The sequence below is a fragment of the Anopheles cruzii genome, chromosome 3, assembly GCF_943734635.1.
Source record: "Anopheles cruzii chromosome 3, idAnoCruzAS_RS32_06, whole genome shotgun sequence".
In the NCBI taxonomy this organism is placed as follows: domain Eukaryota; kingdom Metazoa; phylum Arthropoda; class Insecta; order Diptera; family Culicidae; genus Anopheles; species Anopheles cruzii.
The window spans coordinates 72,543,393-72,564,469 of NC_069145.1; the positions used below are offsets into that span (position 1 = coordinate 72,543,393).

Below are 21,077 nucleotides of genomic sequence, written 5' to 3' on the forward strand. Positions count from 1 at the left end.
TAACATTGTTTCAGTATTTCGGATAAGTTTTCTAAATTCTGCTTTCAAATGAAAACCCTCAACAGGATGGTGTATCTATCGTATATAAAAGAAAGGCGATGTCCGATCCTCTAAAACGGCGTGTCATCGAGAAAAAAAAATGAAATGAGGCGTGGCGACGCACGCCGGGAACAGCTGGTTTTGTAATAATTTCCTTAATTTTATTTAATTTTTTCGGTTTACTTGTCTTACATCGCTAATTAAGCTACCGGTTTGCGTCCAATAGACCCAGCCACGGTGGCCGGGCCCCATTCGATTGGCAGACCGTAAATACACGAAACACAAAACACCTGCCCGTTCTCCGCCTAAGCTATATGCACTCTTACGATTTCGCCACACGCTAATCGCTAGTTTTCGTACGGTTTAATATCATAAATTTAGATCCACTTCTGGGCCCAGTGTCGTAACCAGCGGAACACCGCCAGAAACACACTGTAACGTATCAGATCGAACCGAGTTTTTGGCCTTTTGGAAAAATGTTTTGAATTGTACGTCCGAAGCTGGTGTCAACAAATACGTATACATTCATCTAACGTGTAACGTTGGCCGCCGTTTTTTTTTTCTACGGGTTTTTACGTGCTACGTTTGCCTACCACTATAAATGTCATGTTTTTCACAGAAAAACATCTCTCCTTCCGTTCTCCGGATTGTTCCACATGCTCCGCGGGGCCTCGGCTTCATGTGTGCTCTCCGTTTCCTTGTTCGCTTTAGTAAAAGCTCGCACACTTGCTGGCGTGCGAATCTTATCACATTTACTACTACGGTACGGTCCGCCGCGGTTGACCCAGGCTCAGCAATGCGAGGCTGAGAAAGCGTTTGAGAAACAGAAAGTGAAGCCTCGCTGCGAAGCGAACCGACGAGGAACAGCTACCTCCTCGGGTAATAATGAAATCATATCAAAAAAGGGCCTAAAGCTAACAAAATGTGGTGCACCCTACGCAGAGCCAAATGCTGGTTCGTGTCTCAGTTCGCAGTCTCAAGTTACGATGTTGTCGGCAGCATTATGCAGACTCTCTTTCCTATGTTTTGGCAACAACTGTGCACGCATCTTCGTGTTACTTATCTCGTGGCGTGTGGTTTATAGTCACCTCAACGGGGTAGGAACTTATGGCGGCGTAATACAGTGAGCGCGCACAAGCGCACGCAACGCACGAAAGAGGTTCTACACCGTTCTACTAACCGCAACACCTATTTTGTGACTTCTCTGGAGGAGCCTTACGGGTGCGTTTTGGGGCAAAAAAAAGTGAAACGAAACCAAAAGAACCATTAAGCGCCCTTCCGACGTGCGCTTACGAGTGCGCATTGGTCGAAAGCTTCTCTAACCGCGCACACAGTTCCTGCTGCAGGAAGTGTTGCTGGCTGGCAACGGAAGCAGCAACCGACGAGTGGCACGTGCTGACCGGGGCCGCACTACCGGTGGTACCGGCGGCAACACAAGCGGCCGATAGCTGGTGGTGGCTACCGAAGCTGGCGCAACTGCTGAGCGGTGCTGACGATTGCAGCTGAATCATCGGGGCCGGGAACTTGGTGCACACTCCCTGCCAGCGTGATTTCCCGCAAGCGTGGCTCTACAAAGAAAGAAAACGTAAACGCGCCATTAGTACACTGTTGCGACGGGGCCCGTGTGCACGAGCTAGGGGACCGCGCGCTACCTACCATGGTGAAATCACGCTTCCACAGCTGACCACAGATACCTTCGCAGATAAGACAGGGCCGTTCGAGACTGTAGCCGCCGCACTCGGTGCAATCGAGCGACACCTGATCCCCGGTCCAGGACACGCCGCACGTATAGCACGAACCGAGCTGCTCCCGTAGCTCCTCGATCGTCAGCACCGCGTCCGAGGAGTGAAAGTCAAAGACGGCCCCGAGCGACGGACTGTTATTGACCAGGTCCGACAGCGACGAGGACATGCTCAGGCTGGTACGGCTACGGGAGAGAGAGAGGGAGAGAAAAATTAGCGACGAACTCAAACTTGCGTATAGCAGCAGTTAAAGGCAACAGACAGTCATTGGCACATCACATGATGTTATCTATTTTTATATGTCGCGTTTATTGCGCTCCATTGTCACGCTATTTTCACTGTTTATTGTGAAAAAGAGCGTTTGGAAAGCAACAAACAAACGCAACTCAAGGGTCACCTGATCGGCGAACAGTAAACGATTCAAACTGACAGCATCAATAAAAAACATCGAAAACATCGCACACCGAGAAAGGGTTGTTGCTTCAATCAGCATCTGTTCAGCCATTAGTCGTTTTCAGTAGACGGTGACAGCAAAAAGGTGATTCTATTTTTAATCGCCATAAATATAGGGAGACGAAATTGAACAACTACTTATTAACAGAACCACAACAGAGACCGAGCAGGCGATTGGTTCGGTTGTTGCTAAAGGGAACGGCGCCGACAGATAACCTCGCCCCGCTTAGTGTCCCGCCAAGAGGCTACTACCATCACGTAGTGGAACCGTGGGAGCACTACTTGCAGCGTTTTATTTATGAATGAAACACAACACATGCGGTCAAGAGCGGTAGAAACAGGTGCCCGTCCGTTGCTGTCACTTCGAAAACCGCCGTACTCAAATAATGGCCCTGTCTCGGCTAAAAATAACATGGCAGAGCATCGTAAATGGAGAAACATCGCGCGGTAAATCCCATTGAGCGAATTTTCTTTTTTTTCTGCGCAGACAAAACGAAAGGGAAGCATTAACTGTAAACAATCAATATCTAACACCCACTCAAGGGGGGTTTGTTTTGAAGGTTAGGAATCCTGTGAAGAACCGCTTGGGCGGATGCCGACGGTTTAACCCGATGCTCATCATCCGGTTGTGATATCTCCATCGTTCAGACCCTCTTATTAGTTAATGTTTGTTTGGGGGCGGGAAATACCTCTCTCTCTTTCTATCGCTCTGTGGCCGTGGCTCATTACTGGCCTCCGTAAGCTTACCTCAACGAGCTGCACAAATCGGCCAGATGGGGTGCTTGTACACTGGCAACCGACATACCGCTGCTGTTGCTGATCGCTGATAACTTCGCACTTGACGTTACTGTAAATAGATAGAGAGAGAGAAAGAAAAGACCCATCATTAATACCGGATGATCCGTGCGAGCTCGTGACAGGAAATCGTCATGTGTTTCGTCAAAACAACGCAGAAGGCTAACACAATAGGATAGTGAAAATAGAAAGCTGAGCGGCCGCGCGCCATCAAGGACTTTGTCTTGCCGGGCCAATCGCTTGACACAGGAAGCCATCTAACCTCACTTTATCAGTAGCACACTCCAACGGTCACGCCTACGGTGGTCCGCTGCCGATGATAATCGCTTAGTCACACAGCGTCATCCCCGGACACATGCCCGCGGATGGACGTGACATTCCGCGCCATCGGATCGGGAGACATTCCAGGGCTCTCGAAAGAGGGCGGATAACCCGCCGACACACACTCGAGAGGCGTGTGTCTTCCCCCGTTCATCTCAGCGCGAGAGCCGGAAGTGTTTGAAGGACAATGGATGGGTTTTTGATGCTGACGCAGCAGACAAAACGTGTATTTCGTCATGCACATAACGCGGCGCCACAAAACACAAATCAATTCCGGTCATGCTGTGCTCGGTGGGGGTTTGATGGACAAGCGGCAGGGCGACGTCAGATCGGACCTTCATCAGTGGCGGAACCTGGCGGAGCCCTCACAGCATCGTGCTGGCGATAAGGAGGAGATGTGCGATGACCCCAATTATCAAACAGGGCCACCACAAAAACGCCATGTGATGGGGTGGTGAATTCGGAGTCACAGACTCACTGTTCTGTTCTGGGACCTACTTAGCTTCGCCACGCTGATCACGCTCAATTTACTCGCCTTCGCAGAGGCAATGACACTCCCGGATTACATCATCCCGAGCGGTTTATCACGCTTATCAGCAGCATGCGACGTTGTGATAAAAATAAACATCCAACATCGTCGCGAGAAATCAGCCGCCATTCACGTGAGGCTGCCGCCGGTGAGATAGATATGGCCAATCAGGGTGGGCAGGACACCGGACGGCTCTTCCTGGATGGGGGGCGCACACGGACCGCAATTACTGGATGCGATCCGTGGACTGGACACACTGCGCGGTGCGCAAGTGGCCGTCAGTTATCATGTAGATGGTGCGGGCGCTTGGCCAATGGTCACCAATTGTCACACGACTCTCAACGCCGCCATCCGATTCCACGACCGCCGCGCCAGTTGCATTATTATCATTATGAACTTGCGATCGGTGCAAGGTGGTGACCTCACTCGCAAGTCCGTTCGAGCCTTCCAGAAGCCATCAACAGAGTGCCTGGTGCCGTTGCGTAACCATATGATCGACGACCTTCGTGTTCTTCGCATTAATAGCACTTCATACCGTCGGGGTAGTCGGCCTGCTGAGACATTCCGCAGGGGAGACAAATTCAAACACATTGCCCTTGGACAATTGCTTCACTCCGTGTACTCGCGGCGCTCTCTGTGGTGCTGCTGCTGCAACATTACCTCGCAAACCTCACGAAAGTGGGTCGCGGCGTCACCATGAGCGCAATGGTTCAAGGGCACGTGCGCGCGTTTGACAATCGACAACCGAAACACCTGACGGCTGGTGCTGGCCATTAGAGAGCGCGGGCGCCAACCATTTCCTTGTTTTCGGAATCTACCATTCCGCAATCTCGACCAGCTTGTGGCCGCCGATGGGCCGCGAGTTTTATTGCTTTCTTCCGCTCCGCGTTTGGAAATCATTAGGCGCCACACACTGCGAGGAAGCGTGCTTCATAGCGTGCCACCACGAAACGAATCGTTTCGAAACCCTGGCGCTCGGTAAAGTGTGTTGTTGTTTTGTTTCACTCAGCCGCAGGCCGCGAATTCCGCTGGACATTTCTAGCGCTCTCCCAGGTGCTGTCGAGGTGTCTTGCGCGAATGCCGTGCGGTGCCGCGAAGTGGAGAAGGTGTTATTGGCATAGCTCGGTGCTCGGTACAGCGGCAGATTCGAGAGAGAGAGATAGCGAAACGAGTGGTCATCCCAAATCGGGGACACTGCGACACATCGGTCAGAGCTTCTCTGGACCAGGCTAGGCTAGGCTAGTTGATCTTTCACCACTTTCTGACCTACTTTCTCTCAGCGCTCGAGCGTCAGCCGCAGATGATGCGCAATTTGCTCTCGTTCGTCCTTCGATTGCATTGCATTTTGCACCGCGAAAGGAAACAGAAAGCATCCGCCGAGATCCGCCCCATTTTGGCGGTGGTAGCTGTACTAAAAAACGCTCAAGAAAACGGCATTACGGGGAGGTTACGTAAAGAGCATCCGCGGTTGGCGTGATCAGCAGTCCATCATTGAGAGCTAAATTATATTGCATTCGAACTGATTTCTCGCTTTCCCGCGCTCGCGGAACCCACGGAATGGAACCGCAAAGCCGAGCCTACAGATTGGCAGTGGTTTTGGCAAGCTTCGTACGCGCCGCCGGCCCCGGGATTGAAAGTGAGATTGAATCTTTCGTCCGTGTGCTTCCTCTTTTTTGCTGGCGCGAGCAAAATAAATATTATTTTCGAAACTTTTTCCCCGTGTTGGGTGGTTCGATTGGAAAGTTTGGAACAGCGGACACGCAACGGTGGCGGGGCTTCGCGTGTCACACACTCCGTGGGGCCCATTATCTTGGATGGCTTTGCTAAAAGTAGACTAAATGGAGTTAGTAAGACAAGAAGGATAATTCCAAGTACCAAACTTCTACACCTCGGTGGCCTGCGTGAAGCCCCGAAACGTGTAAAAGGAAATGCGCCACGGTGCACCAAAAGCGCACCAGTCAAAGGAGAGACAGGTTTCGCTCTTCTTCCGCGTGTGCCTTCCACAAATCCCTGCCGACATCTTCTTCCCGCTGGGCTCTGTACCCAGGCTAAAGTGGGCCCGGCTCACGCCAGTGTCAGCTGGTTGAAACTCAATTATCCGACGGCAAATTAATATCTGCCACTCTCCGCTGGACGGTACTGGACAGGCTACCGGCGGCAAGCAATCTTGGGCGCGCTGGCAGAGAAGGGACCCGCTATGGGCACTCAATTGCCGCTGATTGAAAAATGTCTCTATCGGCCCGGATCGGTCGAGATTGCGTCGGTACGATCTGCCGCCACCAGCGATCGGATCCGGTGGCGGCGGGTTCAGCGGTCCGGCTGTAACCGGGCCCTACCGGGTCCGAGAGTTAATTTTCGCAACCCGCGAGAGAAAACTCAAACAAAATCCCATTACGATTCCACCATTTTCCGCGGCCGCGTGCAGCGAAAGTAGCACTCTGTCCGGCTGGCATTTCCTTCATTATGGGCCGTGGTAAATTACGCCCAGGAATGCGCCGAGGGTGGTGGTAATGAACTCCTCCCTCGCCCACAGCTCGCCTCTCTAATTACCCGAGTAATGAACTCGCGCAGAATGTGTCTTGAAACGGGCGAGGCGATCACGATCGTGATTCTTGGAAGTTTCACTCAAAAGCGACATTGACCCCTTGGTCGGTGTCGACCACCAAACCGCACCCCACTTTCCCACAATACGGATCTCTACCGAATGACGGCGACCCACTATAAACGGTTTTGCGTCAATCCACCAGAGTGTTAGCATTTACAATCAACGACTTACATTTCAAACACCCGATTCCGCTCAACAACGACAACGCGACGATGCTCGCGCTTTGTGGCCACAACACGACACACCACTGCTTGTCACTAACCGACACGGATGTTTTGCTGACGTATATTGGCGAACCGGTGGGCTCTTTTTCCGTCCAACAGTTTATAACACTTTTTCCTCTGTTTGTTGTTAATCAACAAGACCGATGGCGCCTCTTTCGCTCGGCCGCTCTCTTCTTCTCGCTTTATGTTCCTTGAAGGGTGACCTCCTTTCGGTTCGGGACCCTTTGTATCTTTTTGCGCTGATCAGAAAGAAAATGGTATCAGCAAAAAAAACGGTAATGGCGCAGAAGACACGGCACGCACGCTGGCGTGCGGCACGTGGCATTTCAACCCCGTTGGTTTTGGGTTGGAACCACACACGCGAATGCCAAAGGACTCGGAGCTCGAACTTGGCGATGAAAGATGAGCGAACTTATGCATCACCATCAGGGCGGATTTTTGTTCGAGGCGATTAGTGAAAAGTGGACACCCCCTTTTTCCTCGACCGATGAAATCACATCGACAGCTGCCCAAAAGCCCAAACAAATTGGTCCCACGTGCGGTTTCGAAGCACAGCCCAGCACCTCAACCGCGCCGTGGCCACATGGTCAATTGGGAGCGGAAATTAAATTGATGCTTGGTTGCAGATGCACAAACAGATGCACCTGCGCAGGGAACTCGGGGACTGGCGGCCCCAAAAAAGGCCGGTGCCAAAATGTCTTTCAAGAAGGTTCTCTTCGAGAAGCTGATCGGGGCCCCGTCGGAATGGCCATGCAGTGTCGCGTGGAGCCACTTCGATGAAGGACACCGGACACCGAGCGATGTAGTAGTACTGTGTAATCAGAGAGTTGCCAACCGTTATGGACCGGCTCGTGTCGCTACGTGCCCCGGGAAAGGGGCCTGCCATGGCGCGCACAATCTAACGGCATGGCTCCGTGGTGCTGGCAGCAGAAAAAAACGTAATAAAACGATGGGAAACCTTCTCCGACACACGATCTGGACCGTGTGTACAAACGGAGAGAAGAAATGGGAGAGATTGCTGCGGACACGACTCTCGCACGCGGTGCACCGGGTGAACATCAGCCGCGGGCGGCTTACGTAGAGTTATCAAATTCAGGATTGTTTTGACTGGCACCCCGGCGGGTGATGCCTGCGAAGTGTCGTCGGTCTGCTCGTGGCAGGCAGCACGCCTGCGCGTGTAGCGTGGTTGGCCCAAGGCATCTCCAGTAACACCTGGAGGATTCGTGGAAGTCTCCCGCGGATACGCACGGGGCGCATATGAAACCGACCAGACGCATGGCAGCCGCGCGCCAGGACATAGCGCCAGGCTAGAAAGGTAGCAAATTGTCTACCCCTGGGAGCGCTTCCGTATACCGCTGCCCGGCGAGACTGCTGCGCAGAAGCATTGCCGGCGCCCGGGTGTTCAAGGTTCAGGGCACCGGGTGTAGAACACTTTCACCGACGAGCCGGGTCTGTCACATGAGAGTCTAGCCATCCTCATTAAGTAATTAGTTGGCGTCGGCGACGGAACACCGAGTGCGATCCGTTGGCCATCCGTTCAGATTGACGGATCACGGAGGCGTGCGTCTGTCGCCACACGGCTTGGCACCGGATCCTAGTCGGCGACGCCAATTCCGTCGTTCCGAAGACACGTTCACAACCACCTTGGGCGCTCCTTGCCAGCGGTGTAGCATACAAAATCTGAACCTCAAGAATGCCAGACGAATGCCGAGTGCCAGCGGTGTGGTGTGTATCGGTTTCAATGTTTAAAATTCGCATTAAAATGCAGCTAAATGTAGCGCGGCTGGTCTCGCCAAGACCGTTGCCAAAAGACTAAACTAAAGGAGCCGGATCGGCTCCGCGCTTGTATATGATGAAATGATGAGCGAAACTAAAATAACGGTGGCCACTGATTGCGCCGATTGGAAGCGTTAGAACATAAGTTTCGGACACAAAACCAAGCAACAGAAAGGCAGACCCGGGTCAAAGTGTGATGATAACCGAGTGTCAAACTTTCTCCCGTTTTGGGTCAGTAACGCGTTTCGGAGGGATGGACCCGCAGTAACCGATGGACATTGAAATTGGATGTTTTATTGCAAACATTGACACAGCCGCCCACCAGCCGTTAGTCATGTTACAGTTCCTTGGGTCTTGCATCAGAGACTCCGGACAGAGGCTCGTTACCGCACTCGGGCTACTGATACTGGGCGGGTGGTGGAAGTTGGAAACGGAATTGACTCAAAATCGGAAGGTTGGACAACCGCCCACCGGTCGTTCCGATAAGTTGAGCACACAGCTCTCGCTGTCAGGAACTCAACCGAACGATTTTGGTGGTATCACGGTGGTGCGGGACGTTGTGCAATCGACAGGCAAGTCCAGGTGTTCCGGTCGAGCACCCTCCGCACTCTGGTGATGTGAACCCCTTTCCTACGACAGGGAAATTGATTCCACGACCGGAGCGCGAGTTACTTAACTAATACCTCCGCACCTCCCGTAAGAATTCAGAGATGCTGGCCGGCCGAGAGACACACACGGCAAGCAAGTTGTAATTGGCGCGCATTGAAAATAGCTCTGCTAATTCGTTGTGTAACTTGTGTCGTGTAAAAAAAAAGGCCAGTACACCGAGACACGTTGATTAGACATGTCGTACGATTTCTCACCTTTTACGCCCCAGGTGTGGATCCCGAAAAGTTCCACATTTTATCCTCATCACCGGTCAAGATCACCGCGGGAGATCACTTGCCAAGAACGTGATCACTGCGCCGGGGGGTGCATTCCTCGCCGGCGCACAGTGCAGTAAGCTTCTCGCCCGACCGGGAATCCAGTCAACGCCCAGCGCGATACGGCCACGATAGAAACAGCTCAGCGAGGTTCCGGTTATTAGCTGGAACAACACACACGTGACCCCCTGTCTGCTGGAGGCGAATTCTAATTAAAGGGAATTATCCAGCCCTCCCGTCGTGCGATTAGTCTTATCATTTCTCGGTAAAACTGCTGCACCCTCCATGCGATGCAATGGGGCCATGTCTCACAATGTTAAGCAAAACCACATGAAGGCTTATTTTGGGGTAAACTCCGGTCGGTTAAGTACCGTCGAGTTAATCTTCCAGAAAGTCACGACCCGGGATAATCGATAAACTTGGCAACATTTTAACGCCAACCCGCGCAACTTATGCAACTCCGCTGCACCCTCGGCCCTCGGCGGAGCTTTAATCAAATGTTGCACCAAGCACGCATTATGCAATCTGGGGTTCCAATCGAGGGGAAAACTCGTATCGAGAAGGCTCGAGCCCCCCGTCATCATAACGGCCGGAGCGGCCACACACTTCAACACCGGGAACCGATGGTCGGTGGTCGCTCGCGGTCTGGTTCTCACCCTTGCAGCTCGCGATCGTAAAAAGCTCAAACGCGAGCGAAGAGATTGAGTGTCGGCACTTTATCGACCGGCGGGAAACCACTTACGCGTGGGGCGGCCAGTACTTATGGCCAGGTTCGCAGCTGAGCTGGCCTGCTGTCCATCGCCGAACCGGGATGCTTAACATTATTGTAGTGAAGAAAAAAAGAACCAAAGTACTCGAAGGCAAATGTGGACGTGGGTAGCCGCGTGGTTAACTTTTCTTCCTTATTTCACCACACAGTCCCGGGCAGCCTTTGGCGAACCCTACTAGTCATCCGGGTGCACCTGAGTGCTATCAATCGCAGCTACGGCCCCGCGGGGAATGCAGCGCAACCGAAGCGTGTCGCCGCCTTCCGTTTAACTCGGCAACCGCCGGCAAGTTATGCGTAAACTTTCAAATTTCTAAATCCTCCAACCGACGCGCGGCGCCGACAGCCGCTGGCCTGGCGCGACACTTTAAATGTCAATCAATCAGGCACGGCTCCACGAGGGGCAATAGCGACTACGGGGGAGACTGTGTTTCACGTTCTTCACACATGGTAGTGTTTGATTTGCAGCCCCGGAGACATTTCCTCGTTCCTGAAGAAGGATTATGGATTAAAAAGTCCCATATGAGGGCGAAAAGCAATTGAAATCTTTCCAATATCTACACGATCGTGAAGTTGAAACGATAAACCCATCATTCCGAGCCGTAAACACTCGTACATTAGAAGAGAATTATTAGACCGTATTGTGTGTTGGCCGCCGGCCGGGATTATTTCGAGAATTTCACAGCGGACCAAGCTGTGGCGTGCCGAGACGATTGTCTCAACGCAACGTGGTTATTAGCTAGCATCGCGTTGCATTCACGGCGCCGCGGCGCGACACCTGGAGCCCCCATGCAGGTGGTGGTCCCACGGTTTATAGATAGCTTTAGCGATAGGGAGAGAGAGTGAGCGAAGACCTGGTCTGTCTCACGGACTACGGACTAGAAATAACTTACCGGCCGCATCTAAGAATAGCACTGAATGCAACTAGCGCGGTCCGCACGTCATCTACAGTCATCGATTCGTAGTCGCGGCCGGAGAGTGATTTCGCGTTTCCGTCAATACTGGCCCCCAGCATTTTCCGAGTTGGCGACGTCTGGAAGGTTCACACTCCCCGCATCGCCACGGAATGCGAACTGGAGGCCTCCATCACCGGACTCGAAGATTGTAATCATTATTATCCGTCTGACGTGCTGCAGTATCAGGGGGCAACATCTTGACGCAGGAAACTCCCTCACTTCCTGGCGAGTGGCGACAGTGAGAGTGAGGGAGAGAGCGAGCGAGAGGCGAGACACATTCCGTCCGTTCCGAGATTCGCATCCCGCCAAAATAGCCCGAACAACGGGCCGAGACGGCAAACTGGTGGTTTTAAAAATAGCGCGGTCACTTTTAAGTTCCCACACTGCCAACGCCAACGCACCTCGTCGCTCGGGACAACGATGGGTCATGTGATTGGTGTCCCGTCGTACTTCAGGTTTCACTCCCCAGGCCACGCATTTCTTTGTCGCTCGTAATCTTCCTGCGATCGCATCGATCGCATGACACGCGACCTGACATAGGCGTAGCCCCGCGGCAGGACAACGTTTGACCAATTCCTGGCCCCCGCCCGACCGGGCAGGATGATCGAGTACTAGCGTGTGGCGCGTGGGCCACCGCCATATACCCAGAAGCTCGACGTGTGAAACACACACGCTCCGGGAAAGCGTAAATCGAAATATTCTGTCAGCAAAATTCGCCCATAACCATCGCTTTCGCTCGTAATGGTGGTTGGCGAAAATTTATTTATCCCCGAAAAGCGTACGTAAACACAATGGTCAACCCGCGCGGGCGGCACATCTGGACCTGGACCTCATGGTCAGACCTTGAAATTGTCGCGTGGAGTCACCCGAGTGCGCAAAATACCAAAATTCATGTTTAGAGGAATTATTTGTTTATTCCCCAGCCCAGCCGCCGGCCTACGACAGAGAATTCCATGCCAGATGCACGGCGGAACAACCATAGCCGTTGCTGACCGGGAAATAGTTTCCTCGAAAAGTCGTTAAAGTCGTTTGCTACAAAATTGCTTCCCAACGCGCAGTTCGCGTGCTTCACAGTCACATTTTAAATAATTTAACCCACTGCTGCTGGGGAATTCCACAGAATTCCGGTTTCCAACATTGCTGCTCAATCTTCTCGCGAATGCTATCAACATCTTGTTATGGCGATCCAGAGAGAAGCCATACCATGGCGATAACCGTAATGGATACGTTCCATGCGACGTTGTCGGATGAAGAAATCTTCGTCTCGAACGGTACATACGCTGCGCTGCAGTGACAACTGCAGGTTGTGGCGTATGGCTTACAATTTCTAGGAACACCGTTAGAGTGTCTGTCTCATTTTTTATACAGCAAAGCAGCATCCCATTTCATAACATCTGCTGCTTGCTTGTATTAACATTCCCATTCCGGAGAAGCTATCCTCTCTCGTCGGGCTACCCCTCAGGTGAACTTGACCTTATCCTCCGAATTTCCACACCTCTCATGGCCGCGGTTAAACGGTTGACAGCGTACACGCGCGCGTCCAGATCGTTCGAACTCGGTCGGGAACGCGCTTAATGACGCAAATCGACGGTGACGAGGTGAGGGTTTCGGGCGCGCGAGCGCGCGTGTCTGTAAACAGTTGGGCATGACAATTAAATTATCAAAAACACAACAACAAAAAGGCGGACCGCCGCTTTTTGCCGCCCCAAAGGAACTCTTGGCAAAATTTCCAACAGGTGTGCCAGCCGCCAGTCCCCAGTTTCAATTACTTGCCATTCATGGGCTGGTTCCCAGCGGGAAGACCCGAGCATTGTCGGAAAACAGGCGCTTTCCGATCCTAGACCCCTACTCCGGTGCGGCTTATGAAACAATGCCAGCGTTCATTGCCCATCATCGGGAAACCACCTCCCTCGGGTGGGGAATCATAAGAAACACCCGTTTCGCATGTGACCGACAACGTGAGGATTATGCAAATGGGGTGCGCGATGCAACTGCATCGGTGGCGTGGCACAACACCCGCCCGTGCGAGCAATAATCGGACAGTCGTGCGAGGGATTCACCGAGGCAGAAGATTGACAAATCTTTTGGCCGATCGGCGCAATAAATGCCGACGACGGTTGACATTTCAATTGTATCTCCCACGATCGTCCCTCGGCGTGCGGATCAATCAGCCGTCTTGTCCGTGTCGCTTGTTTCACGTAACAGGGGATTTTAAATAAATAACCTCCCGTAAAACCCGCGTGATCCGTTGGCGGAAGGGTTACTTTCGTTAATCGGCAAGCTAATTGATGGAAGGGTAGAAGACGAAAAAAACTACAAAACAATGCCGGATTCATCACGTTCACGGGTACATTTTAAGTACACAGAACCGCATGATGTGTCAGCCATCACGGAGCGACCGATGGCGCATTTTATGAAAACAACCGGGTTGGGGCTCGGGCGGACCATAATTTTGTCCACACGCGTCCGACTGATGATGACCGTTGTGGACGGGTCGAGGTTCTGTTCCGTGTGAACGTCTCAAGTTTATTTCGGGCGGTAACAGTTATAGCAACTCTTATCACCTGCCCAAGTGTGAATCAATAAACACCGACAGAGAGAGAGAGAGGAAAAACAATGATGCATCATTCGTTGGGGGGCTTGCCCCAATGGGGACGCTAACAAAATTCGCGGCCGAAACGGTGCCAAGATCTCGACCGTTCGTTCCCACTGCGCCACTGAACTTTTGGCCTTTTTCGCGCGTCTTGCCACATCCCTTGGACCAAGAGCTTGCTTGTGCTTGGCTCAAAGTCGAAGGACACGGACGGAAACCCCCCGCCGCGAGAGATTAACCTTTTGACCGTGATAAGTGAAATGCAGCGGCCGAAAAAAATGATAACAGGAAGCCTCAAGGTGCCGAGACAATGGCCGTCCTGTCACACCTTTACATAAATCACTCTCTAGCAACCGTGACTTTTTGTGCTTGCGAGAGAAATTGGTAAAACAATCCAAGTAGACCAAACACCAAACCAAGCGCGACCGCGAAGATAGCTCAATGTCGCGACTCACGTCGTGGATCAGCGCTCGGCGTCGTCGCCCGTTAGCCGTAAATCTGCACTCTCATATCTGGCGACCGACCGCCCGCTTGAAGGCGAGATAATTACCGTCAGCGTGAAGTGGAGTGGGTGGTGCTGATAAAAAATAAATCGGCTTCAATTTGCGGATATCGAAAAGTCGCACAGCTGGTTGCGAAAATGCGAGGGGCGCACCGCGTGCCAAATTTCACGGCAACTCGCCACGGCAGATAAGATACCACCGCGGCGCCGATTGGTAAGTAGGTAAGGGTCAGGGATCAGGATTTGTGTCTTTCTTCTTGCTCGATTTTCAGTTGCAGTTTTTTGTGAACAAATCTAACGTTATTACGGGCGGCTCGTCTTGTGTTCTTTTGTGCGCCCAACTTGTGCGAAGCCGCCCCGCGATCGGCTGTGTGTTGCTAGGGAGCACCACGGAAAGAACCCACATTTATCACGCGTCCACCCGTCGTGGCCACCGCCGCGACCACAGCTTAGGCGGGGAAAGAAGTTCCGATCCAAGAATGTGTTTACACAACACCGTGACACTTGTGACCGATCATCACCCACAAGAAGTGTGGTCCGTGTCGTGTCGGATGATGTCGGTAGCGGAGAAGAAAAAAGAAAATCCGTTCTCTCTCGGCGAATGTTTACGCCTAATCTTTTTCTTTTTGTCGGCACACCCCAGCCCATATGATGGTCCGCCGTTTGCCAGTTCTGGGCCATATCTGGGACCTGGATGATAATCTTTTCACCCGCGGGGTGCGAATCTCGCTGCAAACACCTGCGCGGCACACGATTCCGACTGTGGCCGATTTCGCAGGGCAAACAACAGGGAGCACTAGTACTTTTCCATGCGCCGTCTCGGAGGCTCGAACCATGATCGCACGACCGACCGACCCGCCTATCTCTGTGTCCGACGACATTGGGATCCCCTCTGTGGTGCTTGCTCTCTCCCCAAGTCTCACCGAATGACTATCAACGAACTGATCTGGAAGATGAGTGCACCGTTAGTGCGCGTTGCATCAGCACTCTGCACCCAGCATGCGAATCCGTGGCAAAGCTAATCCATTATTAGCTCTTGCTGATCAGCCCGGCCCACGCCGGGAACTACAACGCACCGCTACAACGAAACAAAATATTATTGATTGCTCTGGCGAAGAAGGAAAACTATGCTGAAGTTTCATAATTCCGGTCAGTCCGGTCGAAATAACAACTTCAAAGCCAAGGCAGCCGTAAGCCATAGCCGACATCGCGGGTTATTGACTGAATGAATCGTAAAAAGGGTTTGAACATATTAAAAACATGGTTCCATACTCGAAACCAGCGCACGGTGCAGTTTTCTCCGCTGCACTCGCTTGGGGTGCAATTTCGTAACCTTCCGAGACGAGCCGGTGCACCTCAGACCTTAGACAAGTTCCTCAACTCCTCGGCCACCTCGGGTCTAACACGCGGGTGCTAATTCCTTCGGCCGGAATGATGTCACGGCGGTCTCAGTCGATGGTCGCAGTCATTATTTGTTTAATGATAATTAAATTTATATTCTCTCTCTCTCTGACACTACTAATGATGATTCTGCGGGAAATGATTCACTTAGAGGGTAGTGCTCTGTGCATGATCTTCCGTAGTTGGAGAGAAACCAGTCAAAACCGCTCCAAACTAGTTCCTAGTGTGTCTGTTCATTTATCATGCCACGGCCGGCGGTCCGGCACTTTGAATGCAAACGAGCAGTTTAGCTAAATCAAATAATTTGCTACACTTGCCGCGGCGGCGGTAAAGCGACGGATTCCTACACCGTTTGGCTTCCTTCACACTTACGATGATCATTTAGCATAAGTTGTAGGCCGTGCCATTCCACGAAAACATCACGAAACCGTGTCCTACGCGTATGTTGACGCATGTGACGTCATGCGCCATTCAAGCGGCGTCGCCATTCCGGACCGGATCTTTGAAATGTCCCGTCCGTCCGTCGTTAATGCGTCACAATGAGCAGACGCCTAATGGGCTGTGTTTTGGGGACCGCGGGAAAGTCCAAAAGGTCTCGACCAAAACATAGTAAACATCGCTCTTCGGTCACACTAGCCCCGTACCATGCTAACCATGCGTCGAGATTGTTTGTAACAATTTGATTAGGTTTGATGGGTCCACGTTCCACCGGTCGGAGTGCGTTGAATCCAGTTAAAACCGCCTGCAGCCGCCGGCAGAAGATACGCACTAGGAATCCCCGGGTTTCGGCGAAGGGTTTGTTTACGGATGCACCACATACACGGCGGTTGACGGCGTGGCGGCCATGGGCACACGTGTTTACGCGTTTTTCCCCTTTAGCGCCACCGAGCCGATGCGATAAAGGGCGTCGTGTCGCGCGGTGGAAGAATTGGGAACACACAATGACTTCCGGGCGGGGCAGTGGGTCGACATCGAATTCCAATTACCCGCAACGTCCGACCGGACTTATCGATTCCCGATGCGACCGGTGGAATGTCGAGAGCACTTTTGCGAATCGTCGGCAACCTCAGTTCTCGCTTCCTGGCCCGGTGGGTCCGTGTGGGTGGGACAGGTGTGCGGTTCCGACCTTTGGTCGAGTCATCCGAAAACCTGTTTCTGGAACCACTGGATGACAAATCAAGGGGCCTTCGTCACGTGATCACGATTGAAGATTTGTTTGGTTTCAATCGACGCGACGGAACAAGAATCCCGTGGAACCAGATTTGCACCGCGAAGGTATTGGTGAGGGATGCACCGTCGCGAGTTCATCGTGCGTGATTTGGGCACGAGGGCGAGCTGCCGCTGAACCGAGCAGCTGCCGTGGGGTCCGTCCGTCCGTCCATTTTGTGACCGTTGGCGCTTCAGGTATGCTAATCGATCGTGCTTTCCGCTCGACATCAAAACTCCACGTGAACTCTGAAGGCCGTTTTGGTGGGGAGCGGTTGGTACGTGGAATTTATTGCGATTTGCGGTATTCCCTCGATTGATTTCCAATTTGTACATTAATCACCATGCACAAAACACGGGTGCTAATTGAGGTGAGTCATTTCAATTCCGTCGAAGATGATCTGTATCTAGTGGAGTATTGGAGAAAAGGGAGGTGAATTTTGCTTCAAAAGCCCAGCAAAAAAACCGGAACATCAGCGTAACATCAAAACACCATATAATCCGCCTAGTTCCAAGCAAAACAGAACGCATTTTCTAGAAATCACATAACAACCATGTATTCTGTCGTTACCACGGCCTTGACATCTTTGTCCTTAACAGTCGCCGGGTTCGTGGGGTTTTTTATAATCTAAAGTCGTCAGCAATTGCTCAGCAATAAACTGTACACCGTGATAATGATGACCCCGTTAAAAAGTGTGTCGTAGTTGTTTATTAGCTAAATTTGAGTGCATTGCAATGTGTTTATTATCATTATGGAATTATTCGTATTGTGCTTACACCGAGCATCAGATACATCAATTGTGCATTTTAATTAAAAGATCTTTACATTATCTTTTCAAACTCAAATCCGGCACCACGTGGGTCATCAACACCTAGCGATTCTTCAGCAGCCGGACATCATTTTAATTACGCCAACCTTCTCCCACACTGCTTGACCCACCTTGACCCACGCTGCTCAGAAAGCCTCGTCCAAACTAATCACGCGCCTGGCATCAAAATACTGGACCACATGGTCGTTCGATTAAAATCTTATCTGTTCGAAACTCATTTCGTGAACATCCAATCTCGCAAACGCGACCAATAACAGAATCACAGACCGAAAAACAAACCCTCTGGAAATGGAAGCAGGTTTTGTTTATGGTCGTTAGCGGGTCATATCGCGCTCCCGAAAGACGTCATCGCCAAGATGATGCTATCTTGTGGCGAGTGTGGGCAATGAACGACCGGCTATCACACGGAGGTACCAGGTGAGGAGTGGGTATGGGCGGGTATCAAAAATGTGGTCCGAATCGTGACAAAAACAGGGCCATAATAAGAGAAACAAACACCATCACGAGATGATACATATTGACGAAGGCCCAACCTTCTGACCCGCAATAGGGAAAGGTCCCAAAACATCCCGCAGCAATAACAACTTCATGTGCCGGAGGCCACAATCAGGAAGGAGGCTCGTACCGGCGCCCGAACCGTTACCGACAGCAAGAAGGCAAACAACAATATCCCTCTCCACGGGCACGACTGCATCCCAACAACACCCGGTACAGATCGATCGTCCGGCGCTCCCCCCTTCGACGGATGGCGCGGGCGATTAGATGCCTGCGTTTGTGGCCCGCAGGCCGGTAGTACTTTGTGTGCCTCGGAGAACCTCGATGTCAAACAAACATCGACGCAACTGCAAAACCCAAGGCGCTTCCGTTTGCGGGCCCCCAAACGAACGGTCGGCCGGTAGATCAGCCGGTTTTCTAACGCCAAATGGCACGCACATCGAATTGTGATGAGGGCAGCAAAAAACAAAATAGCAAGGTGTTGATCGTCGAATGATCAAGTTTGCGGAAGCTATCAAACTTGCAAACTTTTACTTCCTTTTCACATTCGCGTATCGGGTTCTTTTTTTGTTGTTTCCCCCATTTGAAAGATCAGCCACCAAAACATGTTGCTCCCCGATGTTGACGGTCCCCATTATGGTACGGTGAAGAATGAAATCGATCAACAACCGACCCGACCCGGCCCGGTGGAAGTGCCGTAATAATGTAAATGCTGACCGGCAGCAGCGTCGGCGTAAATAAAACGAGACACGGCAGACGATTGGTTCCAAGAAGGACGTTGTTCGCGTAAATGCAAAAGGAACAATAGATTATTTGCTCCAGTTTCAGGGCAAACCAGTCAATCAAAGGGTCGTGCGGGGACTCTGATGCACGGAACTGCAATCCGCGTCTAAAAAGCGATCAATCTTGAAGACGTAAAAGTGTGTTTTGGCTGAACCGATCTGTTTACCACCCGGTCCCCGCGGTAGAGTACGTATCGATGGCTAATAATAAACCACAATTCGCTGGAAAAGCTCACAAAACATCAGCGTACAAAAAGGGGCGAGCATCACAAGCATCGAGTGGTAAATAAATGATTGTTCGTTTCCCGTTGATGCACGTGGCAGGGTGAAACGATTCGAAACGATGCCACATCAGAGGTGTTCGTCTGCCAGCTACCGCGATAATTTGCATTATCCTTATCTCCGTTATGGCCCCGCATGGATCAATAAACCCCGTCCCGCGGAGCAATATGTGGGCCATCACGGCTTACATTGGTATAATGCCGGGAGCTGTTTGACTACATTTCCTAAAAACAAACACGGAACCGCTACATTGGCATTAGAAACCTAGGACAATGCTGGAAACGCAAAGTAATTCAAATGCCAATGCCACCAAATTAGAACACAGAACTCTTCCGGCATCTACTTACCCTTCATGAGGTGGTTCAAATTCGATACCACCGTGGCCGCGGAGCTAAGCCCGTAGTAGGTCGTGACCGAGCGTGGCAGGTTCGGTGGCACCTTCACCATCTGCTGTGACCCGATCGACCGAACCAGCACCGCGGTTGTTGCCGGAGGTGCCCCACCGCCACTGCTAAAGTCGGGATCATCTGCATCGAACACAACGTTATCCTCCCATTCGCTGACAATGTGACGCGGACCGATGGCGGCCGTATTATCATATGGTTTCATGGTGTGTGCCGGGGGTGGCTTGAATCGTTGGCCCGATGGATGTCGTTTTTTGTGCCGCTGTTCCGCGTTGCCGATGCTAATGTGCGTCCCTCCAGTCGAAAACGGACCGACGAAGAGTTGGCCTGAAACAACAAAATTTCATACGTAAATGCCAGGCCGATACCGGGAATCGTTACTATGCGGGAAGGGGTTAATTATTTGTCACCGCCGGGCCTCGAATGTGTGTTGTAATTGTTCCACCGTTGCGGATTCAAATGTGGGTGCGCATTTCAATTCTTGACCATCGCGGAATAATGTCAAACGGGGTGAGAAATTCTAATGAGGTAAGGCAGCCAGGTAACAACAGCTTGGCCCCGCACAGCTGATGTACTGTACTAGCCCGTTATCAAGATGGAAGGGTGCGAGCAAAGGCCACTAAGACTGGAGGGTGGCACGTGCAAAGGCGCCAATTCCGCCCGCTAGAACTTATCACTAATCGGTACAAAAGCGCGTGCCAGATTAGCGAACTGTCTGAGAAGCAGTTGGGAATCCTCTGCTGGTCGTTGGGCATTGCATTATGCTAATACTTTCTAAGATGTACTTCTATGCAAGTATAGTAATAAAATTAAGTGTGAGGTAAACTTATAAACAAAGGGGATATAATTATACCTCAAAACACCACAACGAAACGGAATAATTAATCCGTTGGGATATTTGAAACAACCGATTTTAATACTTTTCTCACAACTTTCACGACAGTAACGGCGCAGCAAAAGATGCCCCTAGAGGCGCTTCAGAGAAATTTCTCTTCTTTGCCCGATTTTATCCTTTTTCTTCCTTCAAACCATATGCTTTCGCGATGGAACGATCACCTGGTTTTCACGCAGCCAACACACCTGGAACTTATAACGGACGCTAAACTGATGCTGGTTTGTGAATTCGTGGCACGCCAATTACTCCCTCAGTTCGGGAGTTTGGCAAAGAAAAAAAAAACATAAATAATAAACACACGCGCGGCCATAGCCAAATCAACAAAGAAAATAATGGCTAGCAACAAGATAAAAAGTGATGCCACCCCGCACACACACACGGCAGATGCACGCTACTCTGTTGTTTGTTATCAAAATTATCGCCTCGCCACTTGCCTGAGAAAACAGTTTTTTGCCGGTAACCGAACCGAAACCTAATTGGTCGCTTTCGAAGGCTCGAGAAGTGCATCGACCAACGAAATCAACCCACAAAAAGACTCGGAACCACCGTTTTAATGCC

The 21,077-nt window shown here is 51.5% G+C and overlaps 1 protein-coding gene across 1 annotated transcript; it reads right to left on the reverse strand.

The window, feature by feature from the left end:
* Window positions 1-183: 183 nt before the first annotated feature.
* Window positions 184-19,829, reverse strand: LOC128270934 (protein pinocchio). Its single transcript, XM_053008359.1, has 4 exons — window positions 19,568-19,829; window positions 2,982-3,081; window positions 1,696-1,966; window positions 184-1,607 (listed from the first exon to the last, which is right to left on the reverse strand). Exons 1-4 carry the CDS (start codon window positions 19,827-19,829, stop codon window positions 1,329-1,331), a joined length of 912 nt encoding a protein of 303 aa, XP_052864319.1. The 3' UTR covers window positions 184-1,328.
* Between the last annotated feature and the right edge of the window lie 1,248 nt (window positions 19,830-21,077).

Bases quoted from the DNA above. Each gene is read 5' to 3' on its own strand.
- LOC128270934 (XM_053008359.1), bottom strand. From the start codon at position 19,829: ATGAAACCATATGATAATACGGCCGCCATCGGTCCGCGTCACATTGTC. The intron at 3,082-19,567 runs GTAAGTAGATGC...ATCTATTTACAG, and splicing joins TTTGAACCACCTCATGAAGG to TAACGTCAAGTGCGAAGTTA. The intron at 1,967-2,981 runs GTAAGCTTACGG...TCTCTCCCGTAG, and splicing joins GATTTGTGCAGCTCGTTGAG to CCGTACCAGCCTGAGCATGT.